The sequence below is a fragment of the Chenopodium album genome, chromosome 11 (assembly GCF_948465745.1).
Source record: "Chenopodium album chromosome 11, dcCheAlbu1.1, whole genome shotgun sequence".
NCBI classification, from domain to species: Eukaryota; Viridiplantae; Streptophyta; class Magnoliopsida; order Caryophyllales; family Amaranthaceae; genus Chenopodium; species Chenopodium album.
In genome coordinates, this window is record NC_137844.1 from 55,142,293 (window position 1) to 55,158,900 (window position 16,608).

Genomic DNA, 16,608 nt, shown 5'->3' on the forward strand with positions numbered 1-16,608 from the left:
TCAAAGTCAGCCTCATACGAGTAGTGATCAAGTGAGTATGTTATTTCCTTTTAAAAAAAAAAAAAAAAAGAAAAAAGAAGTGAGTATGTTATTTTTAATTTAATACGAGTTGTATTTGACCTTCCAAGGGGCGTAATTCTGCTTGCTCACCTGCCTACGTGGCCGGATACCAGCGCATTGCTGCCATGGCACCATCATTATTCACCCTCGACTCATGGTCTTATCACAATATTATGCACTCTTATATTGGTTATGTCACGAACTCACAATATGACTTGTACTAGTCCAACATGACATGCATGATTAAGAAATTATGGAGGCTTTAGCTTAACAACATTTTACGTGAATTGTACCATATTGTAGGCTACATTCTTGAATTGAATACGAAGTAATTAGCTTGTGGGAATTATGCATAACTTAAGCTATGCTTGATTTACAGTAAAGCACATGATTTTACATTGCCTATTATCAGCAAATAACTTTTATTGCATCATTATGGGAATTAACGAAATTCCTCTTAAAACATTACATTACATAACAATATAACATTCAATTAATTGAGTTATTGAGATTATAATGCAAAATCATATTCTCAATAAGTACATTGGTTGGCATTATAGTTCATTTAATTTGTTAAAAATTTGAAATTCCATCTTTAGATGGACAATATCATAAATTCCCTTGACAAAGGATATCATAATAGGCTCATTGCTCGTAGATAGCCTATCTATACTTAGTATTTAAAAAGACAAACCACAAATCTATACTAAGCCACATGTCACCATAATCACTCATATGCCACATGTCACCTCTCTTAATCCTTTCTTTTTAAATTCCCATTTTAATATAAAAACAAAATATATAAATAATGTTTGAGTCTTTAATCTTTATGCATTCTAAAACTTACAAATTTAAGTAAGAACATTAAGTGTTTCATATTCAATATAGTAAATTAAAGTTAACTAATTAGCGTTCATTACATTAACAATAAAATAGTTTTTTCATCTCCTTAACTTAAATATAACTTAAACCAATGTGTCATTTCATACCCTACAATATCTATGTATATATACCTAGCTAAATTCCACAACAACACCGACACTTTTCAAGAAAAATAACCTAAGTAACAAGCCGTGCATCGAACGGGTCAAAAGGCTAGTTGTTATTAATTAACATCACTTTTCGTAACTCCTAAGCCTATGTGGGCTAAACATTGATTACCTCATCCTTCCTTTGATTTTTAGTTCACACTTTTATATCATGTTTATAAAAAAAAATTCAATCTCCAACACAGATAATGATCTAATCAATAATTATATATATAAAAAAGTTAATCATTTGATAAAATACAATTAAATGAATCTCACAAGACTGACCAAAAAGAACAAAAAAGTACTCCATATCATTTACTTCGTATCATATACCCTATGAAACTAATAATAAAAGAGTAGGGATTGTTCTGTTCAGTTTAATTTCAGTTTAGTCACTTTAGCTTAGTTCAGTTCAGTTCCAATCACTTCAATTTCTAATTTCTTTCTCTTATAAATAATTCATTTCAACTCTATTCAGTTAAGTTCAGTACCAATCAGTTAAGTTCAGTTCAGTTATTTTCAATAAATCGAAATAAGCCTTTAAAAAGTGGTACTGTATCAAAATAAATGTAATTAATTAAGATGAATACTCGTATATAGACATAGAAGGGAGTAAGAAATGACGTTAGAAAAAACCAAAGAGTAGTACTCCGTAATAGTATTGTCGAGGGGAAGAAAACAAAGAGAAATAAAGGGGTTTGTCTTGAGGTGAAAAATATCAAGAGCATAAATAAATAAATAAATAAATAAATGTGTTAATAGGAAGTAATTAAATGAGGAGATAAGAGAAAGGCAAAAAGTAGGAAAGTGATGTGAATTGCTTGGTTAATGCAAACATCCAATAAAATTAAGCGGCTATTGAGAGAGTATAGAGAAGATGAGGTATTAAAGGACATCTTTAAACGGTGAGGTTTGGCCCTTTCGAGTTTTAACCAACGACGTAATTACCTAAGCCGTGAACAAGGACGACTACTTCTTTAAGAGATGCCAATTTTTGACTTCATCTAACAAATTAGCTTGCCTCCAAACAAAGGTAAAAACCACCATTTATTATGGAGTACTTGGTATGTTTTTGTCCTATTCAAAGTACGACGAGTAGTATAGGTTATACAAATTGAATTTCAGCATAGATAAGTAGGGCGATTTAAATTACTACCTTTTATTTTTTTTAGTTGCAATTTTAGGGTATTATTTGAGAGATAAAATATTTCAAACTTACAACAAAAAAAAACCGAAGGTAGTAATAATCTTTGATGTAAGTTTTTGATTGATCTATTATAAGGAGTGGTAAGTAAAGACAAGAAATAATAAAATTTAAGAAGTACTCATAGTAAATTAGAATTTATATACAAACAAAAGAATACATTACTAGAGACATTAATCACATTATTACTTTTGAATTATATGGCAGTGAATGGTGATCAATTATGATAGATTTCAACATCACTCTAAATGTCGTATTCATTATTGAACACTAAATTGAACGCATATTGTTTTAAAAAGTCAAGAAAATAAAATAAGTAAAATTCAATATTCAAAATAGTTCAAACTAAAATGAACAACCGATCACACATATTCAACTAAAGTAACACCGATCATTATATTCATAGGAGTAACAACTTTAAATTTAGTGAGTGTATGATCATCCCCAAGACCCCAACCTCAAATTAAAAATTGAGAATATGTTCAAAAAGTCCAACTCTAAAGCTAAAACTCAAAAGGACACAATTGACTAAGGATTTGTTTTGTTTAGCTTAATTTTAGTTCAGTTTCTAATTTTCTTTTCTCACAAACAATTCATTTTAGCTATATTCAGTTCAGTTCAGTTCAATTCAGTTCATATTCAATCAGTTAAGTTATTTTCAGTAAATCAAATATGTATATTAATTTTTTAAAAATCAATTATTTTGAAAAAGAAAGAAAAAAGAAAATCAATTAATCCGAATAGCGAGGTGTGTAGTGAGGACAATGACACTAGACTACTAAACCTCTGCTCTCAAACACAAACACACACTTACTCAGTTTCTTTGTTTCTCTCTCCTTCACGCAGTGTTTCGTTTACTAATTTTGTCTGTTTCCACACCACTCAGGCACTCACTCCACTTTACTAACATCAATGTTGGAACCATAGGAAGCATAAACCCACTTACCACCTTCATCTTCAAACCTCTCAATTCTACTTTAAAAAAAAAATAAACACCATTTTAATATCATACTGTATTATTATGCAAATTAGCTTAATCCAAATAAACAAACAAATCTTAGTTGCTTACTTTGGCGGCCACCGCTTCTTCTTCCACCCCCTTCTCTCTCCAATATAACAACAAACTAAGCTCTGTCTCAATTTACTTGGAATTTTAACATCAGAAATACTCTGAATTTCTTTTGGATTTCTGATTCTTTTACAAAATGGCAAGTGGAAATCGAACTAGTGTGTATGGAAATTGGGAATTCGACAAAGGTGATGTTAATTTAGACTATTGTGATGTTGGGTTAGGCTTAAAAATTCCATGGCACCAACAACAGCAGCAGCAACCGCAGTCGCAACAACAACAGAGACAACAACAGCAACATCATCAGCAACAACAACAACAACAGTGTGTTGTTCCGTGGCTTCAAACACGCCAAATTCACAATCATACTGAAGATAACAGGAGTCCTAGTCCTACAATTTCCGGGTTTTCTTCGGTTTCACGATTTGGTAACTATGTTTTTATGTAATTTGTTAATTATGGGTGTTTTTTTTGTTGATGTTGTTGGTTGTGCAGGAGATGGAGGAAGAGTGACATTTACAGCAATACAAAGACAAGAATTAGAGAGACAAACAATCATATATAAATATATGATGGCTGCTATGCCTGTACCTCCTGAACTCCTCATTCCTCTGTCTAAATACCCTTCTATTTCAACTTCTACCATCACTACAACATCATCACCCTCTGGTAATTAATTAATCAATTAGTTTTACCTTCTACATACTACGTCCGTTTTAAATTATTTGCAATGATTAGACATTTTTCAACTCACATTTTGTCGGGTGGGTGATGCAGTAGGGAGGAAAGCAGGGGTGGAAATGCGATACGCGGGGGTGGGCCGAGGCGGGGGAGGAGATCCAGAGCCATGGAGGTGTAGAAGAACAGATGGGAAGAAATGGAGGTGTTCAAGAGATGTAGCACCTGAACAAAAGTATTGTGAAAGACATTCTCACAAAGGCCGTCCTTCTCGTTCAAGAAAGCCTGTGGAATCATCAACATCAGCAGCAACACTTCCTGTTACAACTACACCTTCTGTTTCTTCTTGTAATCCTATTATCTTTACCCCTTTTTCAATCCCTAAACCCTCTTCTCACTCCTTTGACTTGCCTTCTCCTACTCAATTCAACTCTTTTCCAAGGTATAATCTTTTTTCCTCTGTTTTTAATTTTTTTTTTTTTTTCATTTATCCTGTTTTATTGAGTTTTCTGGATTTCATTTTTTTATTGTTATTGATTGTATGGGGTTGAATTAGTACAGTTCATGTAATTAATGGTCATCATCTATGTTTTTACTCGTACTCGATTACACATGTTAGATATGGTTACACGAGTACGTGTCTAAGTGTCTGATTTGACAATATATAATATTGTATAGTGTCTTAGATTCACGGGTTAGACACACACGGGTATTTGAAGTGAAATGAGAGTAATTAAAATAGGTCTATCAACTCTATTCATTTGGATTATATATTGGGAAATGGGAATTAATTGAGGAGGGGAGTAAATATTGCTACTTTGGAGTGTGTTATTTATGTGGTGGGGTGTAAGAGGATTTTGTTTTTTCACAAGTAAATGATGTGTTACGATAATTAGCAAACCAAGCTTAATTTATTCCTCCACCATCATAAGATATTTATACAAGAATTGCCTTGAGCCACAAGGACTAAAGTCTATCTAACTTAGGAAGTTTATCATACTTACCTAAGATAATACTAACAATATAGCAATTATTTATCTTTGCCAATTAATAAGATATTACTAAGATATTATATTATCTTTTCCTAATACCCCCCCTCAAGTTGGAGCACTTGGGTCAAAGATGCCCAACTTGCTAAGTAGGTAATCAAATTGTTGTTTTCCTAGTGCCTTAGTAAATAAATCGGCCAATTGCTCGTTTGTACGCACATGATGAGGAACAATCAAACCTTCTTGAATTGCATCCCGAACAAAATGACAATCCACTTCGATATGTTTTGTGCGTTCATGAAATACGGGGTTTTGAGCAATATGTATAGCCGCTTGACTATCACAATATATTGGTATAGCACGAGGATGTTGCACACCCAAACTCAAAAGTAGACCCCGTAGCCACTTCAGTTCCATAGTGATGGCGCACATAGACCGATACTCCGATTCACCTGATGAGGTTGCCACCGTAGGCTGCTTCTTACACTTCCACGCAATAGGTGAATGACCCAAAAAAACAAGCCAACCCGAGACTGAACGACGCGTTAAAGGACACGCTGCCCAGTCCGCATCACACCACCCTTCGAGCGTGAGGTTGCTGTCCGCACTCAGCAATATCCCTTGTCCCGGTGTACTCTTCAAGTAACGCACAACCCGGATCGCAGCATCCCAATGAGCTTGTTGAGGAGCTTGCATAAATTGAGAAAGGACATGAACGGAATATGTTAAATCAGGCCTCGTCACTGCCAAATACACTAGACGACCAACCAAGCGTCTATAAGGCTCCGGATCTTCGAGGATAGGGCCATTTGCTCGGCCTAATTGATGATTTTGCTCCATAGGGGTTGCTGCCGGTTTTGACCCTAAGAGTCCTGTCTCCGAGACGATGTCAAGTGCATATTTGCGTTGACATAAGAACAAGCCGAAACTACTTCTTGCTACCTCAATGCCAAGAAAATATTTTAGCACACCCAAGTCCTTCATATGGAAGCAAGAACTTAAGTAATTTTTGAACAATTTCAAAGCTGTAGAATTGTTCCCTGCAACAATAAGATCATCCACATAAACAAGAACATTGAGGTGAACAGATCCATTTGTGTAAGTGAAGAGAGAATAATCCGAGTAAGACTGCATAAAACCATATTTTTTTAATGCCGCAGTCAATTTGGCAAACCAACATCTAGGAGCTTGCTTGAGGCCATATAGAGACTTTCGAAGACGACAAACAAGGCCCGGTTCATCGGTAGAAAAACCCGGAGGAAGCTTCATGTAAACTTCTTCATCTAAATCACCATGTAGGAACGCATTGTGAACATCCATTTGATGGAGCTCCCAATTTTTGGAGGCGGCAATGGCGAGAAATGCACGAACTGTGGTCATCTTAACAACCGGGGCAAAAGTTTCATCATAGTCAATGCCTTCGGTTTGGTGGTTACCAAAAACAACCAATCTTGCTTTCAATCTTTCAATGCTTCCATCAGAGTTATATTTAATTTTGTACAACCATTGACTCCCAAGAGCCTTCTTTCCGGGAGGAAGCTTCTCTAGTGTCCATGTGCCATTGGCTTCTAGAGCACTCATTTCCTCTTTCATGGCCATCTTCCAACCATGATCTTGCATTGCCTCTTTGAATGATCGAGGCTCCTTCCCTCCTGTAATAGCTGCAACAAAATTTCGGTGTTTTGCAGAAAACTTATCACAACTAACATAATGTGCTATAGGATACGGCATACCTGAGGGAGGAGTAGCAATTGGATTAAGTGAAGCTTCGGATGGACTATTTCGCGCCACATGAGTATGAGTTACAAAATCACGGTATTTGGTGTTGGCATATTTAGGACGATGACCACGCCCCATTAACTCGGGGGCCGTGGTGTCCTCACGCTGATCAGCCCCTGCTGCTGCCGAGGTGGGGGAGGCAGCCGTGGCAGGGCTGTGGTGTTGCGCAGCCACCTGCTGCGGTGAGGGAGGGGTGGCTGGGTCCGTAGGCTGCTGCCTAGGCTGCCCCTCCTCACTGTCGAATATGGGTGGGATATTGTCACAATTTTCCCCCATATTTATTGTAGCTTGTATGCCATCCGTAGTAGTATCAATGTTGGTGCTTTCGGCATCCAAATAAGGGTAAACGTCCTCAAAAAAACGCACATCACGTGACACAAAAAATTCCTTTTTATCTAAATCAAATAAATACCATCCCTTCTTCCCAAAGGGATACCCAACAAAAACACACTTCCTACTACGGCTTGCAAATTTATTCCCTTTCGCCTTTTGATTATGAGCAAAACACAAGGAGCCAAACACACGCAATTCACTAAATAGAGGTGGGGTTCCAAACAACAATTCATAAGGTGTTTTATTGTCTAAAAGCACAGAAGGTGTACGATTAATAATATGAGCTGCCGCAAGAGCACACTCTCCCCAAAAATATATTGGTAACCCCCCCTGAAATCTAAGAGCACGAGCAACATTGAGAATGTGTTGGTGTTTTCTCTCTACCCTCCCGTTTTGTTGAGGAGTGCCTACACATGAGGTTTGGAATATAATACCCTGGGCAAGGAAATAATTTTTCATGCAAAAAAATTCGGTACCATTATCACTCCGGACAATTTTTATTTTCTGAGAAAATTGTCTATCAACCATGGCAATAAATGACATAAACATCTTAAACACCTCAGTTTTATCAAGTAGCAAATATATCCAAACGGCACGAGAAAAATCATCTACCAAGGTTAAAAAATAATGTGCACCACACGAGGAGGGTTCATCATAGGGTCCCCATAAATCACAATGTACTACTTCAAAAATACGAGAAGCTTTATTATCACTTAAAGGAAATTTGTCTCTAGTGTGCTTAGAACGATGACACACTTCACAATCTTTATTTAAATGACCACTAGAATTGCTTAAAAAAGGAAGTAGCTTTACAACTTTTTCGGAAGGGTGGCCCAACCGCTTATGCCAAAGTTTTAGGGTATCTTCAACTGAAATAGCCGCAATCGATTCCTCCTCCCGAAGATAGTATAGTCCATCCTTAAGATCACCCGTTCCAATCACCTCCCTCGTGCGTTGGTCCTGTATAGTACATGTTAGAGAGTTAGTTGTGACTTCACAATTATTAGTAGAGCATAATTGTGAAACCGAAATTAAGTTACAATTTAATTTAGGAACATAAAGCACATTGAAAAGAGTAATTTTTTCCGTTATTTTCACAATTCCTTCTTTCATGGCTACTACGTTTTGACCATCTGGTAAGCCAACATTGCATGAAGGAACATCGTGCACATCCAACAAACAAGATAGATCACCGGTGACATGATGAGAACACCCAGTGTCGATAATCCACTTACCGTTCACTCGATGAGATGGTGTTGAATTATTACCCATGACTGCCATGACAGCCTGCCACTGCTCGGCAGTGAGGTTCGGGAAAGGAGCAGCAGCACGATATGGTGGAGGTGGTGGGGTGTCCCCCATTGTTTAAGGTATGATTGAAAAAAAAAAAAAAAAAATTTTAGTTAACCCGCTCTGATACCATGTTACGATAATTAGCAAACCAAGCTTAATTTATTCCTCCACCATCATAAGATATTTATACAAGAATTGCCTTGAGCCACAAGGACTAAAGTCTATCTAACTTAGGAAGTTTATCATACTTACCTAAGATAATACTAACAATATAGCAATTATTTATCTTTGCCAATTAATAAGATATTACTAAGATATTATATTATCTTTTCCTAATATGATGTTTGGTGATGAAGGTGGGGGATGATATTTTATTTCATATTTGTGGAGGGGGTTTAAGTAGGGATTTCTTTTGAGTGTTTGACTCTAAACTTTCCCTTTTGGTTAAAACAAAATTATGACTTTTTAAATTAGGTATCCAGATTGGTTCACCAAGAAGGAAGTTGCACCAACTACTACTGCTTGTTTGTACCCACAACAAATAGGAGGGGGTGGTGACACAACAAGAACATCATCTATTGTTGAAGATCATAACCAAAGCTGCCTTCTCCCTAGGCCGTTTATCGATGCTTGGTCTTTAGGTGATCACGGCGATCCCAAGGATGGTTCGAATTCCATTGACACCACCAACTGTCCTACCCCATCCTCGCCGCTCAATTCCATTTTGCCCCTCACATTGTCTATGTCAGCCGGTGTAGACCATGATCATGATAACTCTGAGGACAACACCAAAGACCATCCTGAAACCAGGCTGTCGTCATCGTCCCATCATCATCAGCCGTTGAATTGGATGAACTCGTGGATTGGTTCACCAGCTGCCCCGGGTGGTCCATTGGCAGAGGCATTGTGTCTCGGGATATCCGGATCAGGAAATGGGAGAATGGCGAGTCATTCGGACGAATTGGTGTCACCTCATGGACATAGCACAAGCTCTAGTACCACCACCCTGGGATAGCAAAAAATGGCATGCATCCTAGCTAGTGGTAAAAATAATAGTGTCCACCTTAACATTGGTATATCATAAGATTATCATGCAATGTTTGGCTTTTTATTGCACATTCCACTGAATTGAGCACACTAGCTAGAAAGCAACAATCTGTTTATTCTTTGTAGGTTGGGGCAACTCTTTTTTGTAAGAGTTTTGGGTAATAGAAGATAGAAATGCACTTTATAAGTAGCTCAAGTATTTTTAACAGTTGTTTATATTTTTGTCATTTTTTTTAATTAATTTTCTTTTTTAATTTACTTTCTGTCTCCTGTTTAACTTTTTCATGATCAGAAAAGATGTTAGAGGATGGTTATTAGACAGTGGGAGATTCTGAAATGCAGATCATGTGTCACTTTCTGTATTTTTGGCCTAATTGTCTTTCTGTTACATATGTCTATGCTGTGACCTTACTGTTCACCACATCATTCATTGACTAAGGATTTTTTTAAATTTGGAAATTTGTTTTTACTACCACATGTTCTCCTTCTCCACAGGGTTGAATTATGAGCTGGCTTAACTAAAAAAAGCTTGGCTTGCATACTTTCACCAATTCTCCTACTCCCAAGACTAGATGCGTCAAAAACTGACCCAATTTGATAAAACTTGACTAATCTAATAGTGGTCGATCTAAAATTCGACTTAAAGGGCACAACGAATTAGTATAACTTAGGGCCTGTTCTCTTCCGTTGAAATTCAGTTCAGTTCAGCTCAGCTCAGTTCAGTTCAGCTCTTATGTCTAATGATATTGCTAATGATATAAAGCCAAATTTCATTCTTTTAAGCTCTTATTACAACGACGCAACAAATAATAATAATAATAATAATAATCATGAATAAATAATAATAATAATAATAATAATAACAATAATATTAATAATAATAATCAATAATTAATTATAATAATAATAATAACAATAATTAATATTAATAATAATAATAATAATAATAATATCGATACAATTCATTGTTCAAATGGTTCTATTTTTTTGATACACATTTCTATTGTTAATCTTATTGAGAAAATTAGAGTACTACACAACTTAAACTAATTTTCATAGTCAGTTAGTTCTTCGTCTTCTTCTTGTCCACCAAGCTCCTCCATTACCTCGGCATTCCTCTGAACTGACTCCCATATCTGATCAGTTATTTCTTGTCGTACAATATCCATAGCTGCTTTTCTGCTACATGTAAGTGTTTTGTGTTCTTTTGTCATAATACTATTTTATTTTAAAATTAAATAGTATATGTGTTTAAAATATTTAGAGGTTTCAAGTTTTTAATATATTTTCCATAAATTTATAATTATATTATAAATTTTATAATTATGTCATATGAAATAGTACATTTGTATATACACATAGGTATAGTAATATATAATCAAAGACCACTAATCCGTAGTTAAAAATCACTAATTAATAAGTTCAGTTCAGTTCAGTTCAGCTCAGTTCAGTTCAGTTCAGTTCAGTTGATTTCAGTCAATCAGAACAGGCCCTTAAACACGGATTAGTCATTTATGAATTTTGAAAAGGTTTTATAATACGAATATATATTTTCAACAAAACACTTGTGGCTCTGTCTAATGTTTTTTTTACTTTATTGAGACTTGTTATTTTCCCTATTCTTTAGGTGTAGAAAAATTGTGAAACTTGAATTTTAGATTGTTTAGGAGTACAGTATGTAGTATGTTAGAGATATCAATAAAACAACGAGTATCAGTTATGAATAGACAAAATCCAAATGCAGTAGTCATTGGAAGTATGTCTTTGAAACTAATTGGTCTTGAACAACTTGTTCAGCATTTGACGGCAGAAAGTAATCAACTAGAGTGTCCGCGTGCCAACATGCTTCATCTCTTGACGAAGAGTCACGGCTAGAGTGACTCTCTGGCTGCAGCTGAAGTTGTCTTGGAATTAAGAAGTGATCATCATTGGATGGTGTGGTAAGGGCTTTTGATGCATCAAGGGATTCTGATAAGATTATTGCTAAGCTGAGTTTTATTAACATAGTAGTTAAACGGAAAGATATTGAATCAGAAGTAGAGGTTTTAATTAGAGTAAAATTTTGAACTAATTTTCTACAGCAATGTTAATAAAACAGTGGATTTAATCCTAGACTCCTAGTTAACAACATTAATCAACCAGTCAGATATAAGATATGATCCCTTAATTTCTCTGGTTTATCTCATCGTCTAACTTAACCACCTTCTAAGATGACTTCCTGTTGAGGCTGGAGAAATTTCTCCTCCTGTAATATCTGTGTAAGATGAACAGGTAATCGCTCTATCAATACGACTATACAAGCCTTCCTGAACACTTCTGAAGCTTGGACTTCTTAAGTTCTGGCTGAAGGAACTATAGTCAGTAGTGTAGATGTTCCCTGAATACTGTTGATCAGGATAAGGGAACGATAGTCGTTTCTTTACTGATGATCCCCCTCGAACTTCTCTATCTGATGTAGAATGTCTCTGCCTGGGTGTACTCTGTGTTCGAGCTCTGGCCCTTGCTGATTCTGTGGCTGCCATGTAGTTTGGTGTTGTCGTACTCAAGCGTAAGCTGGGGGTGTTTGCTGCTGAGTGGCTTTTATATCCTTTATTGCATCGTGGACTTGATGATTGAGCCTGCTGTGGCCTTGTATCGCGTAGTGATGGGGTCATAGGGCGTGTAGTGTTTAAGCCTGGAGAGGCAACATGCAGGCTGTGTCTCCTATGCTGCTGTGATTGCTGAAAACTTCTTGGTGTGCTGAGATGTGGTGGTAATGACTCCATTTCAACATTCTGTACTGCCTCTATTTTGTGTTTTGTTAGACTGATGTGATTCTCACTATACTCTTTAGAATCCAACCACTGACTGAGCCATTCATTGTCCTTGTTTTCCTGATCTTTCTCATCTTTTGGATATAATTTCCGGTCAAATCTTCGTATCTTGATGTATGATATAAGAAACAACATGTGATCATTAGAACCAATGGCAGATTATGCAAATGGAAGTTACTAAACTTCATTCTTCACCCCATTTTTGAACATGTCATAACTTATTTAAGTTGTAAATCAAGCTTGCGTACAGCCCTTTTTTAAACAAATTTAAAGTGAAAAGAACAAAGCACATACTGTATGTTAGTATGTAAAGTGACAAACCTGTTGAGATAATGCAAAGGCAAGGGCTTGTTCGCGGCATAAAGATGCTTCCTTTTTGCTATGAAACATGGCTTCAATATCCTCTATTGTGTATAAAGGGCTTTTGCATTGCTCTTCAATGCTATTTTCATCTCCAGACTGCAGCAAGTCAGGGTGCATAAAGGTATCAAAATTCCGGCCTTAGTTAGTCACAAGTCGAAAAGAAGGCACGAGCTTTGCATGCATATAAAGAGATGAGGGAGGGGGAAGAAAGAAGGGGGGGGGGGTATTACCATTGGTTTTCTTTGACGGATATTTTTGTATTTGTCCCATAAGTTGTTGCTTTCAGCAAACATAGACTTTCGGGTTAGACCATGTGAAACCTTTGGTGAAGATTGATCACAGAGTTTAGCTTGCACACGAATCAGAGCTTGCATACATTTCAATGTCGTCTTTGCTTGCTTTCTTATGTTATGGCCTCTCACTAATGCCTGCAGCTTCACAATCCCCTTGAGCGCCCGCAGAGCTCGTCTTGCCTTCAGATAAGCAATTACTGTCAGTAGTGGAAGTAAATGGTAAACTGAACAATGCTCACAAGTCACACAAACCTCTGATATGGCTTTAGTAAACACTGATTAGTAATTGGAATATATATTTAGTATATATTCTAAAATTTAAATGACATTGTTCATATATGTTGGCATCTACTTCTGCTACTAGTTTACTATTACTAATCATATGCATTATTAAAAATTCGCGGTATTTAATTGATCAGTTTTGACAAGTAAAAGTTTATCAACTGCATATAACTAAAACAATAGCATTTCAGTAAATTTACTCCTCAGTTCTTATCCATGAGTAAAACTTGAGTTATGTAACTACGTTGTACAAGCATCTTCATATAAGATTTTAAATCAGGTTTGATGCAAGGTTAAAATATCAAGGATTTTCCTTATGAACAATACATAAATTTAAGCAAAGAATTACTAATTTCTGAGAGAATCTGTACATTTGTGAATTGTGATTTGTAGTCCTACAAATGCAGGGGCACAATGTGTATTGACAACAAACAGTACTGTTAAACAAAAGAAAAATAGATAAAGAGTATGTTACTTACTAGGTAGCCTCTAAAAACAGTCTGAATAATCAAAGCAGCATAGTATTCTCTAGCCAAATATGCAGGTATTATGTTCTGAACTCTAACAGCAGTTTTAGTAGTTGCCACAGCAGATTTTGCTGCTGCTATACTAGCTTCTGCCGCGGCTATTATGCGTCTGTGCTGATGGATTGAAATCGAGTCTGCTTGCACTTCTTTGCTACTCATATTTGCTTCATACTGTTGATTATGAGAAGAATTTTTCCTGAAAATCCATCTTCTTTTCTCTGTTTTCTGTGGACAGACATTCAGAAATTACAGCAGATTAGCAGGTGATGAGAGCTTCAGAAGACTGTTATAAAAAATACATTCAGAAAACATGCTTAATTAGAATCATAAATCATCACCTTTTCCTCTTCTTCATCTCTTGCACATTCTTCTTTTCTCTTGCAGTTTTTCTTAGGAGATCGAAAAACCTTCTTCACCGCGGTAATCCAGGATGTACCGCCTGCCTTCCCCATTCAAGCTTGCATAAAAACTTATGCAGCTAACTGAGCCAGGTTTCAATATTTGAGAGGTAAATTTGATCTTACTATAATAAGACTAACAAAGACATAATGTATGTGTACGACTACAATAGAGTTAGAATTTATATATACTCGCCGTAGTAAGTAAGTAGTGTGAGTGTATGATGGTATTATACTCTTAACATTGAGTCATCATGTCAGTAAATCTTAAATTTGGGTATCTTGATATTGGGGAACATAAGTGTTAGTGATGGAGGAGAAAATAAGGAGGCACATAAGCCCACTAAAATAGAGCCATATTAGGGAATAGAGATGATATGGGGGTGAGAAGTACTATATGCCATGCACAATCACCACCTCTTTCCCTCCAATCGAAATATTTTTCTACTTTGTATGTTGTTAGGGAAATACCTATTTTGTCCCTGCATCCTTATAATCCATCGGGTTGGAGAAGAAACCAATAACAGTAAACAAAGTGAGTTCGCCCGACCTAATTACCTGGTCGATCATGTTATATGTTACAAATAAATTAGTATGTCAGCGACTCTTTATGCTTAACTAGGAGCAACAAAATCAAACCCGAGGTAGCCATTATATAAAAGTGAAATAGTCCAAAAGCTCATACGTCAAAGTCAAGAATCCTATGACTCAACCAATACTCCTTTAGCTAACAAGATTGAATCCGGCCTACGGGTCACTATTGCTCAAATTATTAATATATTACCTCTGTTTCATAATAGTTGCATTGTTTTCACTTTGATTTATATAGTAGTACATTAATTAATATCGGACATGCAAGCATTAACCCAACAAATAGAGATAGATAAGAGGACCGAAGGAAGCAGGCAAATGCATAAGAAAACCATGTGAAATGTAAAAAGAAAATAAAGGCAATCACGTGGGTAAGAGTAATAAGAGTACAGACAGCTGAAAGACGAGAGAAGAAGAGGAGGGAGAAGTTAAGTGCTGGTTGGCTTATCTGCTATTGGGATGTGCAACTTTCACTTAAGATACTTACTACCCAAATTCATCAATATTGCTGCTACTCCAAATTTATCTTATAATATAATTTTAATTTAAGGGTATTGAGAGTTTAGAGACCTCGAAGACTGCCATTTTGAAGCCAGTAATAGTAGTGGTAATTTTTTGATGGGGAACTTGTTTCTGGGTACCAGAGACCTCTCTGCCAATTTTTGCCGTTAGACTGGTCAAACTGTCACATTCTTTTTATTACTAATCATATTATATACTTGTACATGCATATATACATAATTGTATATAGTATATACTCCGTAAGTCCGTAGTTGTTACATTAAATTAAATGATACTTTTGTAGTTTAATGCAATCGATGATTAATATAGAGTGCGGGATCTGAACGCATAAATAATAATAATAAGATTATAAATGTTTCTGAAATCAAATATTTTTGTGTTTGATCAACAGCTTCTGCTTGCTTAACCATGTGGTTTGGACCATTGTCTGTTGCCTAGACATGGTTTCAGTTCTATTGAACACAATTTTTGGCATGCTTGATTTAACTTTATTGCTTACTTCTTTTTCTTTTTTTTTTATTAGAAAAAGAATCACTAATTGTCTTGCATTAAAGGAGCAGCGGGAGATCGATTAATGTATAAGATTGGTGGATACCTATTTATATAGTCGATGATCATTATGTTTGAAATTTAAAAATGATGTTAGGTTTATACTAATAACGTGGTTTGTCTTTTTAGTTATCCTGTGAAGTTTAAAATACAATTTGGATGCATGGAGTATTATTTTAGGATTACTTTAATCTAGCTTTTGATAATATATAATCTGTTTTAGGTTATTATTAACATGTTTAGATGTTAAATATGTTTTAGAAGGTGATCATCAAGGGATAGGTTTTATAAAGAATTCGGAGTAATGTGATTATCGTTATAAATTTAAAAGTTTATTTTCTTAGTATATTGCTAGTATGTACAAGGTACAACTAAGCTAAGGTTGTCCTAATGGAAAGGAGAACATCTTCCTAGGGGCAATTTTGGAGAGGAAATTCCCTCATTTAGATTTGTGAGAGGTTATGGCCTAATAATTTTCCCATTTTAAGGTGCCTATAATCGAAATTTAACTCGAAGTCTTAAAGTTATATTGGTTTCACTAGATTAAGCTTAACTTGTACCTAGCACCTACTATGTAGGTAATAGGAATGGTACATTGGTACATACTTTACAAAATCACAAGTGGTAGATAGTTGATGGGCTGACACAATGACAATCACGTCCAGAAGCGGCAGTCCAATTCATGCGAGTCTATTATTCAACACATGGTGTTTTTGGACCTATACTTGACCCAGCCCAAATCTGATATTGGCGATCAGAAGCCCACAATTCCACGAGCTCTCTTTTC

At 35.8% G+C, this 16,608-nt stretch overlaps 2 protein-coding genes across 2 annotated transcripts; one reads left to right on the plus strand and one right to left on the minus strand.

The window, feature by feature from the left end:
• Positions 1–3,132: 3,132 nt before the first annotated feature.
• On the plus strand, positions 3,133–9,812 carry LOC145569277 (growth-regulating factor 2-like). The gene is made up of 4 exons (XM_081628639.1): positions 3,133–3,792; positions 3,860–4,033; positions 4,142–4,484; positions 8,911–9,812. Exons 1-4 carry the CDS (start codon positions 3,501–3,503, stop codon positions 9,449–9,451), a joined length of 1,350 nt encoding a protein of 449 aa, XP_081484765.1. The 5' UTR covers positions 3,133–3,500; the 3' UTR covers positions 9,452–9,812.
• Positions 9,813–11,672: 1,860 nt separating this feature from the next.
• Positions 11,673–14,213, minus strand: LOC145566898 (protein IQ-DOMAIN 17-like). Its single transcript, XM_081626171.1, has 5 exons — positions 14,100–14,213; positions 13,714–13,986; positions 12,890–13,132; positions 12,618–12,755; positions 11,673–12,404 (listed from the first exon to the last, which is right to left on the minus strand). Exons 1-5 carry the CDS (start codon positions 14,211–14,213, stop codon positions 11,673–11,675), a joined length of 1,500 nt encoding a protein of 499 aa, XP_081482297.1.
• Between the last annotated feature and the right edge of the window lie 2,395 nt (positions 14,214–16,608).

Bases quoted from the DNA above. Each gene is read 5' to 3' on its own strand.
- LOC145566898 (XM_081626171.1), bottom strand. From the start codon at position 14,213: ATGGGGAAGGCAGGCGGTACATCCTGGATTACCGCGGTGAAGAAGGTT. The intron at 13,987-14,099 runs GTGATGATTTAT...GTCTGTCCACAG, and splicing joins GAGATGAAGAAGAGGAAAAG to AAAACAGAGAAAAGAAGATG. The intron at 13,133-13,713 runs GTAAGTAACATA...GCTTATCTGAAG, and splicing joins CTGTTTTTAGAGGCTACCTA to GCAAGACGAGCTCTGCGGGC.
- LOC145569277 (XM_081628639.1), top strand. From the start codon at position 3,501: ATGGCAAGTGGAAATCGAACTAGTGTGTATGGAAATTGGGAATTCGAC. The intron at 3,793-3,859 runs GTAACTATGTTT...TTGGTTGTGCAG, and splicing joins TTCTTCGGTTTCACGATTTG to GAGATGGAGGAAGAGTGACA. The intron at 4,485-8,910 runs GTATAATCTTTT...TTTTTAAATTAG, and splicing joins CAATTCAACTCTTTTCCAAG to GTATCCAGATTGGTTCACCA.